The sequence below is a fragment of the Rhodamnia argentea genome, chromosome 2 (assembly GCF_020921035.1).
Source record: "Rhodamnia argentea isolate NSW1041297 chromosome 2, ASM2092103v1, whole genome shotgun sequence".
In the NCBI taxonomy this organism is placed as follows: domain Eukaryota; kingdom Viridiplantae; phylum Streptophyta; class Magnoliopsida; order Myrtales; family Myrtaceae; genus Rhodamnia; species Rhodamnia argentea.
The window spans coordinates 34,052,582-34,068,832 of record NC_063151.1 but is presented as its reverse complement, the minus strand read 5'-3'; the positions used below and the strand labels follow the sequence as shown (position 1 = coordinate 34,068,832).

The 16,251-nt window shown below is 40.3% G+C and overlaps 2 protein-coding genes across 4 annotated transcripts; both read left to right on the top strand.

Moving 5' to 3' along the window:
* The first annotated feature begins 149 nt into the window (after positions 1-149).
* On the top strand, positions 150-6,280 carry LOC115739022 (beta-catenin-like protein 1). Its single transcript, XM_030671880.2, has 8 exons — positions 150-1,318; positions 2,260-2,344; positions 3,279-3,375; positions 3,842-3,905; positions 3,988-4,044; positions 4,986-5,023; positions 5,136-5,217; positions 5,914-6,280. Exons 1-8 carry the CDS (start codon positions 230-232, stop codon positions 6,001-6,003), a joined length of 1,602 nt encoding a protein of 533 aa, XP_030527740.1. The 5' UTR covers positions 150-229; the 3' UTR covers positions 6,004-6,280.
* A 1,508-nt stretch (positions 6,281-7,788) lies between these two features.
* LOC115739005 (protein EMBRYO SAC DEVELOPMENT ARREST 30) lies at positions 7,789-15,605 on the top strand. 3 transcript variants are annotated; one of them, XM_030671860.2, is made up of 11 exons: positions 7,789-8,369; positions 9,325-9,534; positions 9,648-9,732; positions 9,979-10,052; positions 10,131-10,219; positions 10,310-10,553; positions 10,900-11,012; positions 11,278-11,368; positions 12,540-12,668; positions 13,641-14,194; positions 14,936-15,605. In XM_030671860.2, the coding sequence occupies exons 2-11, from the start codon at positions 9,331-9,333 to the stop codon at positions 15,375-15,377; spliced, it is 2,025 nt and encodes a 674-aa protein (XP_030527720.1). In that variant the 5' UTR covers positions 7,789-8,369; positions 9,325-9,330; the 3' UTR covers positions 15,378-15,605. The 3 variants fall into 3 exon arrangements, with proteins under 3 accessions (XP_030527720.1, XP_030527728.1, XP_030527712.1); XM_030671868.2 differs by having other exon boundaries at positions 9,321-9,534; positions 9,982-10,052; XM_030671852.2 differs by having other exon boundaries at positions 9,321-9,534.
* Positions 15,606-16,251: the final 646 nt, after the last annotated feature.

Below are 16,251 nucleotides of genomic sequence, written 5' to 3'. Positions count from 1 at the left end.
GGCTTGGCACTGAGCCAGTGAGCCAGAAACCGGTTTCGCCCCGATACCTGAATTGAACCGGTTCAGTTGCGCACCACCGGTTTGAATCAAATAATCGGTTCGCCACGACAGCGGACGTCGCCGTTTCCCTATTGCGGACTCAGCTCCGTTCGAGCTCAATAGCGCGGCCGCACAGTCCAGCTCGCTTCATCGAGGTCCAGAGAGAGAGAGAGAGAGAGGACGAGCGGAGATGGATATGGAACTCCCCGATACTCGCGACCGCAGCTTCAAGCGGAAGCGCGACGACCTCCCTGATTCATACCCCGCCAGCAATGGCGGCGGCAACGGTGGCGTCGACCTGTCTCTTCTCGAAGCCGTGGAGAGATCCCAGGGCACCGTCGAAGTCCTCGACCTCAAGACCCTGAAGAAGCTCGTCCTCGCCTTCGAGCGTCGCCTCAAGGAGAACATTGAGGCTCGCCTCAAGTACCCCGACCAGCCCGAGCGTTTCGCCGACTCCGAAATCGAGCTTCACGAGGAGCTCCAGAAGCTCAAGGTCCTCGCCGGGGGCCCGGAGCTCTACCCCGACCTCGTGTCACTCAACACCATTCCTTCTATCCTCGGCTTGCTCAGCCACGAGAACACCGACATCGCCATCGACGTCGTCCAGCTCCTTGAGGACCTGACGGACGAGGACGTCTTGGAGGACAACGACGAGCCCGCTAGGGTTCTTGTTGATGCATTGGTCGAGAACAACGTGCTCGAGCTCCTGGTCCAGAATTTGCATCGATTATCGGAGTCTGACCCCGACGAGATGGCTGCAGTGTACAATACTCTTGCCACGATTGAGAATTTGATAGAAGTGAAGCCTGCGGTGGCAGAGTTGGTGTGCGAGAAGACGAAGCTGTTTAGGTGGTTGTTGACGAAGATCAGGCAGAAGGAATTCGACAGCAACAAGCAGTACGCGTCGGAGATTTTGGCGATATTGCTGCAGAACAGCAAGGCTAATCAGAAGAAGCTGGGGCAGATGAACGGCGTGGATGTGATGCTGCAGGCTGTTGCGATGTACAAGTCGAAGGACCCGAAGACGCAGGACGAGGAGGAGATGTTGGAGAATCTGTTTGACTGCTTGTGCTGCTTGGTAATGCCTCTGGAGAACAAGGAGAGGTTTGTGAAAGCCGAGGGCGTGGAGTTAATGATAATCATTATGAAGCAGAAGAAGTCAGCTTACGGTTCTGCGATCAGGGCGCTTGACTTTGCCATGACCAAGTATCCTCCCGCATGTGAGAGGTTCGTGGATGTTCTGGGCTTGAAGACTGCCTTCGCTACTTTCATGGGTAAGGTAAGTACTCGTTTTACTCACTTTGATTGGAAAAGTTCTGCTCATTAAGTTTACGGTCCAGTAATCACAGCCCTTACTGCATTTCATGGTGATGTCGGTTTTATGGTTCTGCCGTCTAGTCCTTACTGCATTCATGGTTAATGGAAGAGCTATCTCATAATCGAATGGTAATGTTGCGTTAATAGTGCTATTCCAACACCATAAAAGGGAGGACGTGGTGGGGGTGCCATTTGCAGTGGGAATACTGATACAATGAAGTCTGGCTTTAGATACCGTTCCCATTTGAAAGAACTCTATGATGCTCTAGTCAGCAGATTTTTTATTGAAAAGCAAAAGCCGCAGCAAAAATTGGGGATGGAATTCCCAAGGAGAAGTACTGGTCTGATACTTCTTTAACTCTGCCTGTAGTACCTAGAGCGTCGTATGCTTCAGGCTAGTCACCAAAATAAGGATGCTGAAGCCGAATGCTACTTGGTTAGACATGTAGCATATGGATGCAATGGTAGAATGTATTTCTGTCCATTGTATTAATAGTTAGTGCTAGTTTGACGAAGCTGTATCTGTTGAAGTGCTGAAGGTTAATTCTTCATGAAGAAGTGACCTCAATAGGAAGTAGCTGTAATGTTTGGTGAGCTGTTGTAAAGAAGTGCTCTAGCCAAACTCATGTTGCATGACAAGTCTTTTCCCATGGTGAAAAGAGCTAGTAATGGCACAGAAGGTCCTTTATGTTGCCTTTTCAAATCTCACGGTTTTTCATGTGACTATGCTATAGCTTTTTTGTTGTGCATACTTAAACTATGATGCATTTTTGTTATTTTATTAGCACTCGCATATGGCTTTGGTCTCTACTTTGCGAGCAGATATGTCTTTCTCCATGTTTTTGTTGAGGACTGATCTTGGATAATGTCAATTAAAAGGCCTTCACACCTTTTGTTTTACAGATTCCGCAATACAAGAAGAACAAGAAAGAAAGGTATCAAGAAGACTTAGAAGAACGTATAATTTCTCTAATTGCATCTTTATTTGGTAAGCAGGCAAGTAAAATACTTGAGAGCATCTTTCGCAGCATAAAGCATAATTTATGTGCTGGATGAAATGGTTTATGTGAGGGTTCTATTTCCTGAATGTGTCTGTTTAACAGCTTCCGGAAGGTGCAATAAAGTCATCCTCCATTGCTGTGTACAGTCTTTGCCCATGCATTAAAGTCAAATCTGTTGTGAATCTCGCTTTGGGTGCGGGAGGTTCTAAGTTCGATTCTTGGAATGCCCCTTTTTTTTTTCATGTTTTTGATAGGTAACAAAGTCACAATACGTTATTCAATATTGACAAAGATATTAAAACAAGAAAATTCTAACCCCAAAAAAAAAAAAAACCATGAAAATCGACTCTTGTCTATATATTTCTCGAATCTATTGCCATTAGAGTCTGTCATGCTTCACTTATCTGTAACCAAAATTGGGAATATAGACTAAGGTTTTCCATGAACTGTGAAAAGTTTTTTGGTTGACATTTTACTTTATAGGCAAAAAGTGAAATAGATTTCCTTAAAACTGCATTGTTTAAATATCGTATCCTGCTGAATTATGTTTCACTGCCCCTTCAAATGATTTAACTCCTTTTGAGTTCACGTGTTTTGATTGATACTTCTGAAATAATTTTTGCTTCCAAAATCAATTGGATGTGATGTTGATAAAGTCCACTTTAGTGACTCTGTTTCTGATTATCAGGCATAGTGTTTACTTTTATCACTTAGAAATATGAAAACTAGTGACTGTGCATGGAGATCTAGCAATATGGAATAATATGCTAGATAAATCACAAATTTTTTTTTTTTGGGTGTGGCAAAGTTGGTTAATATGGGGTTTTAAACCCCTTATATAACATGTTCAATGAATACAATCTCTAGCCATTATGCTTTAGAATGTGTGGCAGTAATTTGATCAGGATTTCTTTGTCACAGATGGGATTTCAAGGGGCTCTAGGAGGGAAAGGCTGTTGAGCAAGTTTGTGGAAAATGAATATGAAAAGATAGACCGGCTTGTGGAACTCTATGTGAGGTGGTTTTTTGTCTTTGTTTTTTACTTTTGGTATATAACTTGTGCTGGACCCTTCACTTTTGGTGTTGTGGGAAAGTTCAAATTCATTCTTCCAGTTAGCTGAAAATGTTAGAAACTATGTTTTGTGCGTAATTTCTGTATGATAGGCTGTTATGTATAGAGGTCGTACCCCCTCAGTACCTTTTCTTAGTGGAAATTTTGGTTATCATAGCAATAGAAATCTGGAGAATATTGCTGTGGTTAAGGCTTCATCATCAAGTCACTTAATCTCATGCCTAGTGGTAAAGAAACGAATTTGTGAAACAGAAGCTTGGAAAGGTAATAGAAGAAAAGAAACATGGAAGAGAAACTACTTATTCCAGGCATCTAGTGATGATTTTGTCATTTCTTTTGCTTGTGGGCGAAGAAGCTGCTTTGTTTTAATGGATGATGGTGTATGCTTCTAACAATTTGTCTCTTTGCATAGATATTCTGATCGGGTTAAAGCAGAGATGGAAAGGTTAAACCAGCTTGAATTTGATGATTTGGAGGTAATCGTCATTTCTTGACAAGAACTTATGTCTATTGATTTAATTTAAAACTGAACTTTCTCTATGCATTCGAAATCAACAGATTGATGAGGATGAAAGATACAACCGAAGGCTAGAATCTGGGCTATACACTCTTCAGGTTACCACTATGCTTTGATCTATCAGATGTTGATTTGTTGACAAGATCGATGAGGGGAATCTAATTTATTGATCTGGGGTTTCAGTTAAATAAAAAGGCTGTGCAGTCTGTATAAGCGAGATAATAGAACAGTAGCGCAACAGAGCACAATTATTGTCTTGTCTAGTTGCAATGTATGTCCTGAGATGCCCCCTCTATATGCATCATGCAATTACTTATGAGAAAGGATAAATCTAGTCTCGGAAGAGTAATACAGGATGATGCTCTCACATGGTGCACCTGGAACTTTCAGATTCTTGAATACTTACTTTGGAAGAGTTCAGTTTTGTAAACTGGTTCTATTGATCTTGTTCGGAAAAACTTCTGTTTGAGACATGATCAGGATGATTATATCTTCCTTCATTAAGCTTAAGCAGCTTAAGCTTGACTAATTGAATTATTGGCATGGACTTCTCCCTGCAGAGTGGTATAGGTCAATAGTTTGCCATGTTTTTCACATTCCTACAAAAACTCTTTCAAGCTTGAATGCATATTCTGATTTGTTTGTCATTCAGATTAAACTTATATGCTTAACTAAGTTGGTATTAAGAGGCTCCCAGCAAAAGGGAAATGACTATCAAGAGGCCGCTTTGGTTACTTTTATCTTAAATCTGTACATTCTCACTTAAATATGTATAATTCATTTCTCCTGCAGAGTGGTCTAGGTCGATAGTTTGCCATGTTTTTAACATTCCTACAAAGACTCTTTCAAGCTTGAATGCATATTCTGATTTGTTTGTCATTCAGATTAAACTTATATCCTTAACAAAGTTGCCATTAAGAGGTGCCCAGCAAAAAAGAAATGACTATTAAGCGGCTGCTTTGGTTACTTTTATGTTAAATCTGTACATTCTCACTTAAATATGTATAATTCATTTCTCCTCTATGTTATGTTTCTGCAGCTGATTGCTGTCATCCTTGGTCATCTCTGGTGCTCAGAGTAAGTTCCTCCACTTCTACATTGCGAGAGCTATACAGTAGGGGATCTTTACCTTTAGTTTTTTCTTCTTTCGGCTGTGTTTAATTCTCACTTCTTAACTATTACTTTGTAGACATGCTGGAATGAGGGCTAGAATCGAACAACTTCTCAAGCTGCAAAAACTTAGCAAGGAAGATGTTAAAGATATACTTCAGGTACTTGCTCCCAAATCACATCTTTCTTTGCCTTTTCGTTGTAATTGACTAGTTCTTGTCCAGTGGGTAATATATGACAGCTGTAAATTTTTGCTACTGAACCGGGTATTACAACATGATTAGCAGTTCTTTTGATGGGTATTTCTGTCATCACCTTCTGCGGAGGTTTTTTTGCTTTTGTTGTGAAATCAAATATTTTACATTTTGAAAGTATAAAGCTATTGAAAAGTAGCATCTATGGAAATTCAGAGGCCAAAAGGCAGGGGACGTCTTTTCTGGAGCGTGCTTTGCAGATAACTTAGTTATCAATTGAAAATGTGCAAATTGAACTTCTAAATTTATTCTGTCAATCTTTGACTGAATTGAAAAATGAGATGCAGCCAAGTGTCTGAAGTATTATCCAGTGCCATAGACATGTGAAGTAAAAGTAGAGGAGAAAAAATTGGAGAAAGAATTCTTTCAATGAAAAAACAGTAATTGATAGGGTATACCGGAAATGGCAGTTGACTTCAGGTGCTTGGCTTTAGACTGGCTAAATATGTCAATATTAGCCCTCTAGAAATGTGTACTCGGGTAAGTTGTCTATAAAAAGTTCTGCACTTCTTCGTGATTGAAGACCAGAAATTCTGGTTGTCCTTACTTGTAGTTATGTAGTTGATGGTGTATAATTTTAAAATCAACTGCCCCTAATTGCAGGAATACCATGACAACATTGGGGATCTGGACGGTCCAGATGAGAAAGAGCGTGCTCAGACAAAGATTCAAAAGTTCATATCAGCTCTTTGATTTGTGCGTGAATTCTCACAGACTCCGGTTCTTGTATTACCCTTTTCCGTTTGCATATGTTGGGCTCCGGTGGCTGTGGTTTCAGATCTCGAGCATCCAGTCTACAAGTACACTGTGGTGAGCTGTAATTGGAACAAAATTAGCGACTCCATTTCCTGGAGCCATTCAATGAGGAACTTTTCAAGATTTGTAAGGCAGTCCCCTGTGAATATTGTATTCGTGCAGCAAGTTTTCTGAATGCTAAGCTGTGAAAGTCACCAAACTATGTACTCAAGAACCAGCTTGGTCATCGGTTTGGAACGGGATTTTGGTTGGTTCCTCTCTTTTTTTGTTCTCTTCTTTTTTGAGTTTCTCCATCCCCGGCGGGAACTTTATTTGTTGTATGTTCATTTCTATTTACTACTTGCAGTTCTCATTAGTGATTCTAATTATTGCTCATCTATAGGTTTCTTTTATATAGCGAGCAGGTGTTGTTCGGGCCAAGTTTCGCATAACCGATCGCTCACCCCTCTGGACAATTCTAAAGGTGCACTCTCTTGCGACGGGCAGTGCATTTGGGACATTAATCTTGAAGTGTTCACAATAACGCTTGAATAAAAAGACTACAAGGAGGCGTAAACTTCATCGTCATCTAGTTATTATAATTGGTGCCGTTCACTTGTTGATTTCTTTTTCATCAAGAAACCTACACCTCATTCATTGGCTTAGAATGTTTTAAGTTGGAGTCCTGGATCTTGAGATATGTCGTGGCGTTGAGATTAATTTTTTAAAAACAAATAAGAAGCATGGATTGGATAAATATGAAATGATGATTTATCGACGATGACACTTTCTTTGTATATGTCATGGCGTTGAGATTGATTGAGGGAATTGAGTGATGTCGATTCAATTATAGTACGCTCGTGCACCATTCACGGTGTGGTTCTCAAAACTCACCATCCTCCTCCAAAATAAGAAAAGGATGATTATACAAATGGTAAGATGGGACTTTTTCTCGTACATATAAATTCCTTCCACAATTGATGTGGAATAATTCATATTTCTCTCGTGTAACTATTGAGTCCATACTTATTAATGACCTGGATTATGATACCAATATCGAGTGATCTTAGACTTCTCTTATCCCAAAAACTAGCTCAAAGGATGAGACTTTTCCTCATACTTATAAATCGTCTACCAGCTTCTTCCATAACTCCAATACTTAATTTGTTCATTATGGTCCCCGTAACTTTAAAATAATGTGCAATGTCGTTTCTGAATTTTAATTTTGTTCGATGTGGTCCTTGAATTATTTATAAATTATCAATAGAGTCCCTAGACTATATAAAATTTCTAACAGCATGAATTAATGGAATGAGAACATTGAATAATGCAATATAGAGATTAGAGCACTTATCAAAAAAATAAATGATCACATTAATCAAATCAAAAGTTTAGGGATGATATTGCATATTGAGATAAATTTTAAGGATCATATTGAATAAATTAAAAGTTTAAGTATGACATTACGTGTTGAGGAAAAAAACGATGGCCCTTTGTATCATTTTCCCAAACACAAAAAACACTTAGCTCAATTTCTTTTTAATGTTAACTAAGTGACCAATAAACTTATCAAAGACGTACCGAAAGAAAAATACGTAATTTTAAATGCATCGTCCGATGTCCATTAATTAATGCATTAGAAAATCGGTATCATTTTGGTTGATCAAACATGGTTATGAAATGAACGTACAGATTCTAGAATATTTTTTTAGGTCGAAGAATAGCCAAAGCCGGGGGTAAAAAGCAAGATCACGATCCCTTCCCCCGGTTCCAGTGCCAAATGAAGGTGGCGGCACATGATGGGAACGTAACGTAACGTGTGGCCTCCGGTCCCCCCAAAGTCAAAAGCGCGAGAACGAACGCCAAGGCATCGTCGACCTTCCTCGATCCCGACGAGCCGAGTGAGGAGTCATTGCGAACAGCGATCATGGCGACTTCCTCCTCCTCTCCTGTTACATCTCCCCGCTGAACCAAGTGTTCTTTTCTGTGCGACTCTCGGATTTGATCCGACTCCCTCGCTCGCTCGCTCGCTCATCGAATCCTCCACGCCACCTGATCGGGAAAATCTTCCGTTGATCGGGAACGTCACGCGTGGTTCAGTTTGTTAGAGAGAGAGAGAGAGAGCACGCGTATTGCAGTGAGCCGCTTGCATTGGCGGCCATCCGCGAGTTGCTTCGCTCTTCCTGGCCTTTGCTTGCCTTCATCGACTGACATCGGCTGCCGCTTTTTTGCTCTTTCGCCACCGTCGAAATGGCGAGTATATCCATCCTGGTTTGAGGACGGAACCGAGCCTCCTTCAGTGAAGATTGCTGCTCTGGTTTCAGGTACTCTTAGTTTCAATTCTCTCCGGGACAATCGGTTTCTAGGATTGGTAGAGAACGCGACAATGAGTTCCGTATTCCTGTGCGCTGATTTAGGGAGAGGGATTTTGGAGTCTGATCCGTCGCGTTCGATGTAATTAGCAATTCCTAGTTCGAGTGAGGTTTTCTGATCTTTTGGACTCGAGAATATTCTTGAGGGAGCTCTGTTCGAGCGATTTGTTTGGATTTTGCTCCTTTTGCTAGAGTCCTACTTTCCTGTTTTGGTTCATTCTTTTTCCTTCACTGAAGTTTTGGTGGTGCCTAAGCTGTGGTTCAACATGAACCTGTATTTCCTTCTGTTACTCTTTGTGGTTCAACATCTACGGCGCTGCACATCTTGAAGGAAATGTTCCTTCATTTTTTGGCTGTTTGATCTGATGAAGGTTTTTTCTGCTATCCAAGTTACTTTGCTTCTTTTATCTTTATTTAGCTATGGCGATGTTGTTCACAGGAGCCATACATTCCCAAATCAGGGTAGTGGAGTCACTGCTAGGCTTTTAGTTGCACCTTTGTTCTTAGAAGAAGCTTTATTACATGGTTCAGTTGGCTCATTTGTTGCTGCTTCTTTATGGAGTTACTGAGAGAGGCTTATTCTGTTAGAGCAGTTTATCTCGGTGTTGTTTATACTAACTGGATTTTAACTTGGCACATGTGTTTTCTCCGATAAATGTGTGCAAGAATAGATGAGTTATTCTTCTAATGCATAATTATAGAAACTTGTGCAGCATGTACTTCTTTTTCTACCCCATCTTTCCTCTAGGGTACAGTTGGGTTAAAGAACGATGGCTTTTCATTTTGGAGCACTTCAGTCCTAGTTGACTATTTTGAGCTATTTTGGTGTACCACATAACTCATATCTCAGTTACTTTGACTATTCTGTTTCTCCACATGCTGAATTTATTCTTGATTTTGAAGGTAGGGATGCATGCAGTCTTCTTGCAACATCGAAAATAGCCGTAAGATGAGGTATATGTCCAGAATTAAATGGGCTGCACTTGGAGGACTTCTCTTATCTTGCGTGTCATTGCTAGTCCACTTGCTTTTGGCCAAGTATTCAAGTGTGGATCTAGTGCAGTACAGTGCTGTCACAGGTTTTGTGGATGATCTTACCATAAATGCTGGATGGCAGGTGTGCTTGAGAGAATCATGGATGAGTGCTTTATAGATTTTTATGACACTTTTATTCAATGTATTTTCTTCACATCAATGATGTTATTCTCTCTTGCTTTTTTCATGGTTCAGGGAGCTGCGCATAGAAGATTATGGGGAAATGTGAAGTCTCTTGAGTCTCTCTATCCTTATGCCAATCCTAGAAGTAGACATCCTGGTAAGTTTACTCAATATTCTGGACTTTTTGTTGCGGGCCAAGATGGTCAACTTTCCTTGTGGTTCCAATGCACGTTCTGATCTTTGTTGCTATGAGATGAATTCTTGTTTGCTTTTGTAGAGTGTTCAGCTTTTAGTAATTTGCCTCTGTTATGGAAGTATTGTTTCTGGATGTAAGCATTGATGAAATTGCTTGTCGAGGAAGGAATAATACCTTGAAGACTGATAGTTCAAAACTTTTGTGCTGCAGCTCCTGCTGAGAAGAATAATGGTTTCATCTACGCCAAAGTTTACGGTGGATTTGAGAAGATAAGAACTTCGGTAGGCTTTTATATTTAAGTAGAATTCCAAGAATAAGTGAGCAAATTCTGCGTTTATGACTGGTTTTCTGCATTCTAGATTTGTGATTTGGTCGCAGTATCCAGGCTGTTAAATGCTACCCTTGTAATTCCAGAGATCCAAGACAGTACTCGTGCGAAAGGCATCAGGTTTTCTTTCTTCCCTCTATTTTCCACGGTTTATTGTCGCAAGTGTTCCCTGTATAAACGATAAGGATCGTGAGATTCAAAACTTTGCAGTTTCAAGTTTCGGAGCTTTTCCTACATATACAATGAAGATCAGTTCATAACAGCTCTCAATAATGATATAGTGGTTGTGAAGAGCCTTCCTCCACATATGAAGGTGGCTATGAAAAAGAAACAGTACCCTGTCATTAAGCCCAAAGCTACATCTTCTCCAAGATTTTATGCTAATGAAGTCTTGCCGAAGTTAAAGAAAGCAACGGTCATTGTGTTAGTGCTTACTGAGGGAGGCTGCCTACAGGTACTTAACCTTGAAATATTTGTTTGTCCTGGAATGTAGACTCACTGTTGCTGCTTTCTTGAGTAGGCATTTTTGCTTTTTGCTGATAGACTGACTTTTACAGGCAGGGCATATGCTGAGTACTTTTCTATTGCATGTGTGCGATGTATTATGTTTTTCCCTTTTCTTTAAACAGAAGCAATGAGACCTTGTTGCTACTAACAAAAGTCACTCTCTATATTGATTATTGTCGACTAAGATGTGTGTTAAAAGTGTTGCCATATGCTATTGGCAAACTCTCATCTGTTGGAAATTGGATAATTAAACCAAGATACAACTCTCTGATATCTCCTTTATTTCTTTATAGCCTGTCCTCCCTCCTGATCTGGACGAGTATCAGAGACTGAGGTGTAGAGTTTCCTTTCACGCCCTTCAGTTTCGTCCAGAAGTTCTGTCTCTTGGGCGCCGCATGGTGGAAAAGTAAGGGCGTTTTGCTTCCTTTGTTTATCACAAACACGAGTAACCGTTGAATGTGGCAAAAAGAAATGCTTCGCAACTTTAACTTAACATTTCTGCAATGTGGATCCTCACTGTGCCAAAATACTTTGCTCCACTCCTCCGTTCCTCTCCCTTTGATTTGATACTATATGGAGTTGCCTATGCATGTGATGTTTTCCATAATATTGGATTTTTTTCCATAGGGCCTGCCCTTTGCAAGATTTCTCACCATTTCTTATCTGCACAGGTTACGAGCTGCGGGGCAGCCTTACCTCGCATATCATCCTGGCCTTGTCAGAGATTTTTTAGCATATCATGGATGTGCTGAGCTATTTCAGGTTTGTATAGATATCTTCTTGAAGTGATCTTACTACTGTGTCACGCATTTTCTTTGTTGGTTTTTGCTTGGTGAATGACATTGAAAGAGGTGGATCGTCATATATTGCTTCTTCAGGACTTTGTCTGTAGTTAATACAAGTGTGCCCTTGTTAAGCAACGATATCCATCTAAAGTCTGATAGCTGATTTATGTGCATCTGAATCATTGTTATCTTGTGTACTGAGCCTTTCTGCTATATGTTGAAGTGAAAGACTCCGATTATATGAAAGCTGGGTCATTGTTCGGTTTACATACTACATGTGGATGTGTTGGGATTTGCTTGGAGATGATTGTAAAACTCGAACCATATATTTCTAGTCGAAAGCATAATAGGTTCAGCAGCCTATTCCCATGAATATTGTGAGCCACAAGTTCTAAAGGGAAGTAATGAGAGGATCTTTTAATCATGCATACATCAAAGAGCCTATAAGCTGGCAGTAGCGTAGTTTCGTACTTTAGTAAAGATTGTTAATTCTTTTACGGTTCTGCAGGCAGTCATACCATATGCTTTGCATTTTATTGTTTGTATCCAAGGAAATTCCATATTTAGTGAATTCCTACTAAATTGAAGTTCCTTTCTTAAATTTTAGACATGCAGTTCAAGGATGTGAATTAATTAAAGCAGAGAGGCATTCAGTTAAAATTATGACTTGTTGTAGAATCTTTTGTAGAATCTTTTGTTTGTCTCAATTGTTGATTTCATTGAGTTCTTAGCGGCAGTTACTCTTCTCAATTATTTCATTCTTAGCAACTTTATTAAGAGTTTGGATTGCTGTCTGTCTGTAGCTTAGAGGAGTTACGTTCGTGATTGTTCACTTTCCAAAATTAATGAAGGAAAGCTGCCAGGTCTACATTCATCCTGTACTGGATTTCATTGATTCCAATATTTTGTCCAGGAAAAAAAAAGGGATTATTCGTGTGGCATGTGAGTCCACACAGTGGTCGGTTCAATAAGATCTTTTGGGTGATTTGTGGCTTTAAGATATAAAGAACACTTAAACATGTTTGCTGTTGGAATTAAAATATTCTTATTCTCTATTTTAGATTGTCTTGATGTGTAGGTTTGCTTATTTATGTTCTCTGTTTCTTTCCACTGGTTTGACAGAGGAGTTCACATCGCTTTGCCTGCAGGACGTTCACACAGAGCTTATACAGTATCGAAGAGCTCAAATGATTAAACAGGGGATGATCACTGACCAATTAAATGTGGATTCACATGCTCGCAAAGCAAATGGTTCATGTCCATTGATGCCTGAGGAGGTAGATCTTGTCCTTTAATTTATGTTTAGTACGATAAGTGTACTGGTGTTTCCATAAATAGACCCAACTTCCTTACTTGTTCTTCGCTGTTACTTTCTTTGTCATTTTATTTATTTATTTATTCCATTTTTGTCTTGTGGTCTCCTCTTGGGGGATGGATGTGGTAGGAGCATCAGGCAACCACATTGATCTTCTTAAAAAAGAACTTATCTTAATGTGAAAAATTTGTCCATTGTTACCTTAAAGACTAGTTGTTTTATCAGGTAACTTGGCAAAATTTCAGAATTCCTATAATTCATTCAATTCACACGTACACACTCTGGTGGATAGTTACGTGCACAATCTCTCTAAGGAGAAAAGTTTGCAAAATATGTCAGAGTCAATTTTGCATGGCCCAATGCAGTAATGCTTGTTGCTTCAATAAAATATGCGAAACTATAATCTTGTACAGTTGGTTATGCATCATGCCACAAGAAAGAAGGATTTCTCGATTTCCTATCTTTCTAGATAGCATCAAAGGTAGAAAACCGCTTTGGCTTTCATTTGGAGAAGGGTGGACCCCTGGTGGTGCCCATTCAGATGCCTTTAATGTGTTCTATTCTCTTGGTCATGAAAGAATCCGTCACATGTTTCATTTTTGTGATGACAGAGGAGTGGACAAAAACTAGCAGTTATGCGTCTCATATTCTTTTCTGCTTTGCAGTATCAGTGTGGCTTTCCTCTGTAGATATGCTTTTGTGCTGTTTGATCTCTATGGGAGTTGCGTTTATTTATTGTACTTTTTGACTGTCTTAGCGAGTTCCGGAAACTCAGAATTTTGCGTCTGTTTGATTTCTCACTTAATGAATAGCATGAGTTGCCCTTAGTTTTATCTTTACCGCCAATTCTTTTGGAATAGGACATACACAAGGACGCCATTACATTTTATAACCTGTGTTCTAAGCTGATAATGCTTAAATGCTTCTAATGCAGGTAGGACTGCTCCTTCGGGCAATGGGCTATCCTCCAAAAACGAGAATATATTTGGCTGGTTCGGAGACATTTGGTGGACAAAGGGTTTTGGTTCCTCTACGTGCCATGTATGCAAATCTAGCGGATCGAACGTCTTTGTGCAGCAAGCAAGACTTAAGTGCCCTAGTTGGGCCAGAAACACAGCTCCCTCTGGATGTGTTCCAGCCACGTCCTGTTAAGAGTGTTCAGGAACTGAAGGAAGAGTGGGATAAGGCAGGACCCCGTCCCCGGCCTCTTCCTCCACCTCCTGATCGGCCTGTCTATCGGCATGAAAAGGAAGGCTGGTATGGTTGGATTACAGAGAAGCATACAGAGCCAGACCCTTCACCAATTGATTTGAGGAGGCAAGCCCACAGGTTATTGTGGGCTGCTCTTGATTATATTGTCTCTGTTGAGGCGGATGCATTTATTCCAGGTTTTAATAATGACGGAAGTGGTTGGCCAGATTTTGCAAGCTTGGTCATGGGACACCGACTCTACGAAATGGCTTCTGCCAGAACATATCGACCTGACAGGTACCAGATTATGTCCAAGGCTAAGGATAAATGAGACAGATTGTCTTCTAGTAACATGCCAAAAATTTAATTGTAGAATGTCTAAATAAAAACTGCTGTCTATTTTCTTGACTGTTGGATTCATTTATGTCCAAGGCTAAGGATAAATGAGCCAGATTGTCTTCTAGTAACATGCCAAAAATTTAATTGTAGAATGTCTAAAATAAAAACTGCTGTCTATTTTCTTGACTGTTGGATTCATTTTATCTGATCCCAGTGTTTAGGTGCTGGATCTGCTTGCCTTGTAACTTTAGTATAAGTTGCTGCTGCTACAAGGAGATTTCGACTTATGTGGTCTATATCTCCTGATTATCAAGTAGCACGTTTTTTCATGCAAAAATTTGAGGGTAGACCACTCATGTTAGTACCTGATGTTAAGAGAAATCGAAATCTGATGATTGCTTAGCCTCCTGGGCTATCACTTCACCCAAGCTAGCGATATGGTAATTTGACTGTCGTTTAGGCATTTATTTATGACCGTTTGCATCAGATAAATCATGGACACTGTTTTCTTTGAATGTGCTCAAATATGTTTTAATATCATACAAATGGGCATGACTAGCGGAAAAAGGCATTTTTTTGTATGATGAAGCTGCAGTTACCTATGTGGAGTATGTTACAATTCTGGGTGCTTGTGTGCAGAGCTTAATGACCTTTTCTGGTACTTTCTTATCTGCCTTACTGACATTGTTTTTGACGCAGAAAATATCTGGTCAAACTCTTTGCCAATGTGTCCGATAATGTTTACCATCCGAAGCGTAACTGGACGCTCCTAGTGAGAGAGCATCTCAATGCAAGCCTCGGGGAGGTGGGCCTGCTGAGGGAATCCCGCTTGTCCAAGAGAACATCATTTCTCTCACACCCGATTCCCGAGTGCTCATGTCGAAATTTCAGATCATCACAGACATTGGACGCGGGTGAGAGCAGCAGCGCGAGCCAATTTTTGTACAGTGGCGAAGTTGAGTGCCCCAAGTGGATGCAGCACAGTGCCGTGGCTAATAGACCGGAGAATGGTGGAAATGAGAATGAATCTCAAGAGGATGATGTGGATATGGAGAGTCAGTTAGATTCTGATGAAGACAGTGGTATGGCCGAGTCGTCTCTGACCCTAGAGCAAGACGAGGAAATGGATCCCAATGATTAGGATACATGTACAGGTTACGGTTCATTTTTTGCTTTTTTTTAACACCGGTTACGAGACATTTTTTTTGCCTTGACCACAATCCTCCTACAATATAGGAAATTCTTTTTAGGAGAGGACCATTTTACGGGAGCGACGAGTTTTTGTATACCCTGGAAGAGCCATTCTTTTGCTTACATCAAACGATTCTGGATTTTTGAATACCATAACCATCTTGGTACGTACTGTAAATATCTCTCTCTCTTTCTCTGGGGTTACATTTGAGAAAAGGATTGGGTGTGGTCTGCATTTCTCAACAGAGATGTCGCGGTCTTGTAAAAGTCGCTACGAGAGCTCGGGTTTACGGGGGCTTTTGTTTCTTCATGGACACATTTTGATGACTGTCCAGCTCTCTCCTTCCTATGCCGCTCGTTTGTCACTGTGTCAAGATAAAGACAGATTTGCACTTATTTCAAGGATCACTGCCTTTGAAGTTTCCTTTCACGAGAAGAAATATCATATCGACTCCTTCAACTTCAGTGCATCATGATACGTTAGGTAAAAGCCTGGTCAGGTCATATTATATTGTAATTATTCTTGGTTCGTGGTTTGTTCATCTTGAATGTGAATTTTTTCCTGATCTAATAATGGTCTTGAAAGGGAAAATTCCCCTCAGCTTTGTTATCGTCATTGATGCGTCAAAAAATAGATTCATACTCTCGAAACGTCGAAACTTCCAAATATAGATTTATCAATAAATGTCAGCACAGCTCATATCGAACTACTCATGATCTCTTGGCACATCCACCATAGAGTTCTCGAGAATCCAAGGAGGAGAAGTATGATTATTCTGTCCTTTTCCCACCTATGCCGTTAAATATTTCTTGCTGTTACCCCC

Excerpts from the sequence above, each read along its gene's own strand:
- LOC115739022 (XM_030671880.2), top strand. The coding sequence starts at position 230 with ATGGATATGGAACTCCCCGATACTCGCGACCGCAGCTTCAAGCGGAAG. Across the intron at positions 5,024-5,135 it reads GGTCATCTCTGGTGCTCAGA|ACATGCTGGAATGAGGGCTA; the intron begins GTAAGTTCCTCC and ends ATTACTTTGTAG. Across the intron at positions 5,218-5,913 it reads ATGTTAAAGATATACTTCAG|GAATACCATGACAACATTGG; the intron begins GTACTTGCTCCC and ends CCCTAATTGCAG.
- LOC115739005 (XM_030671860.2), top strand. The coding sequence starts at position 9,331 with ATGCAGTCTTCTTGCAACATCGAAAATAGCCGTAAGATGAGGTATATG. Across the intron at positions 9,733-9,978 it reads TCCTAGAAGTAGACATCCTG|CAGCTCCTGCTGAGAAGAAT; the intron begins GTAAGTTTACTC and ends ACTTTTGTGCTG. Across the intron at positions 11,369-12,539 it reads GATGTGCTGAGCTATTTCAG|GACGTTCACACAGAGCTTAT; the intron begins GTTTGTATAGAT and ends CTTTGCCTGCAG.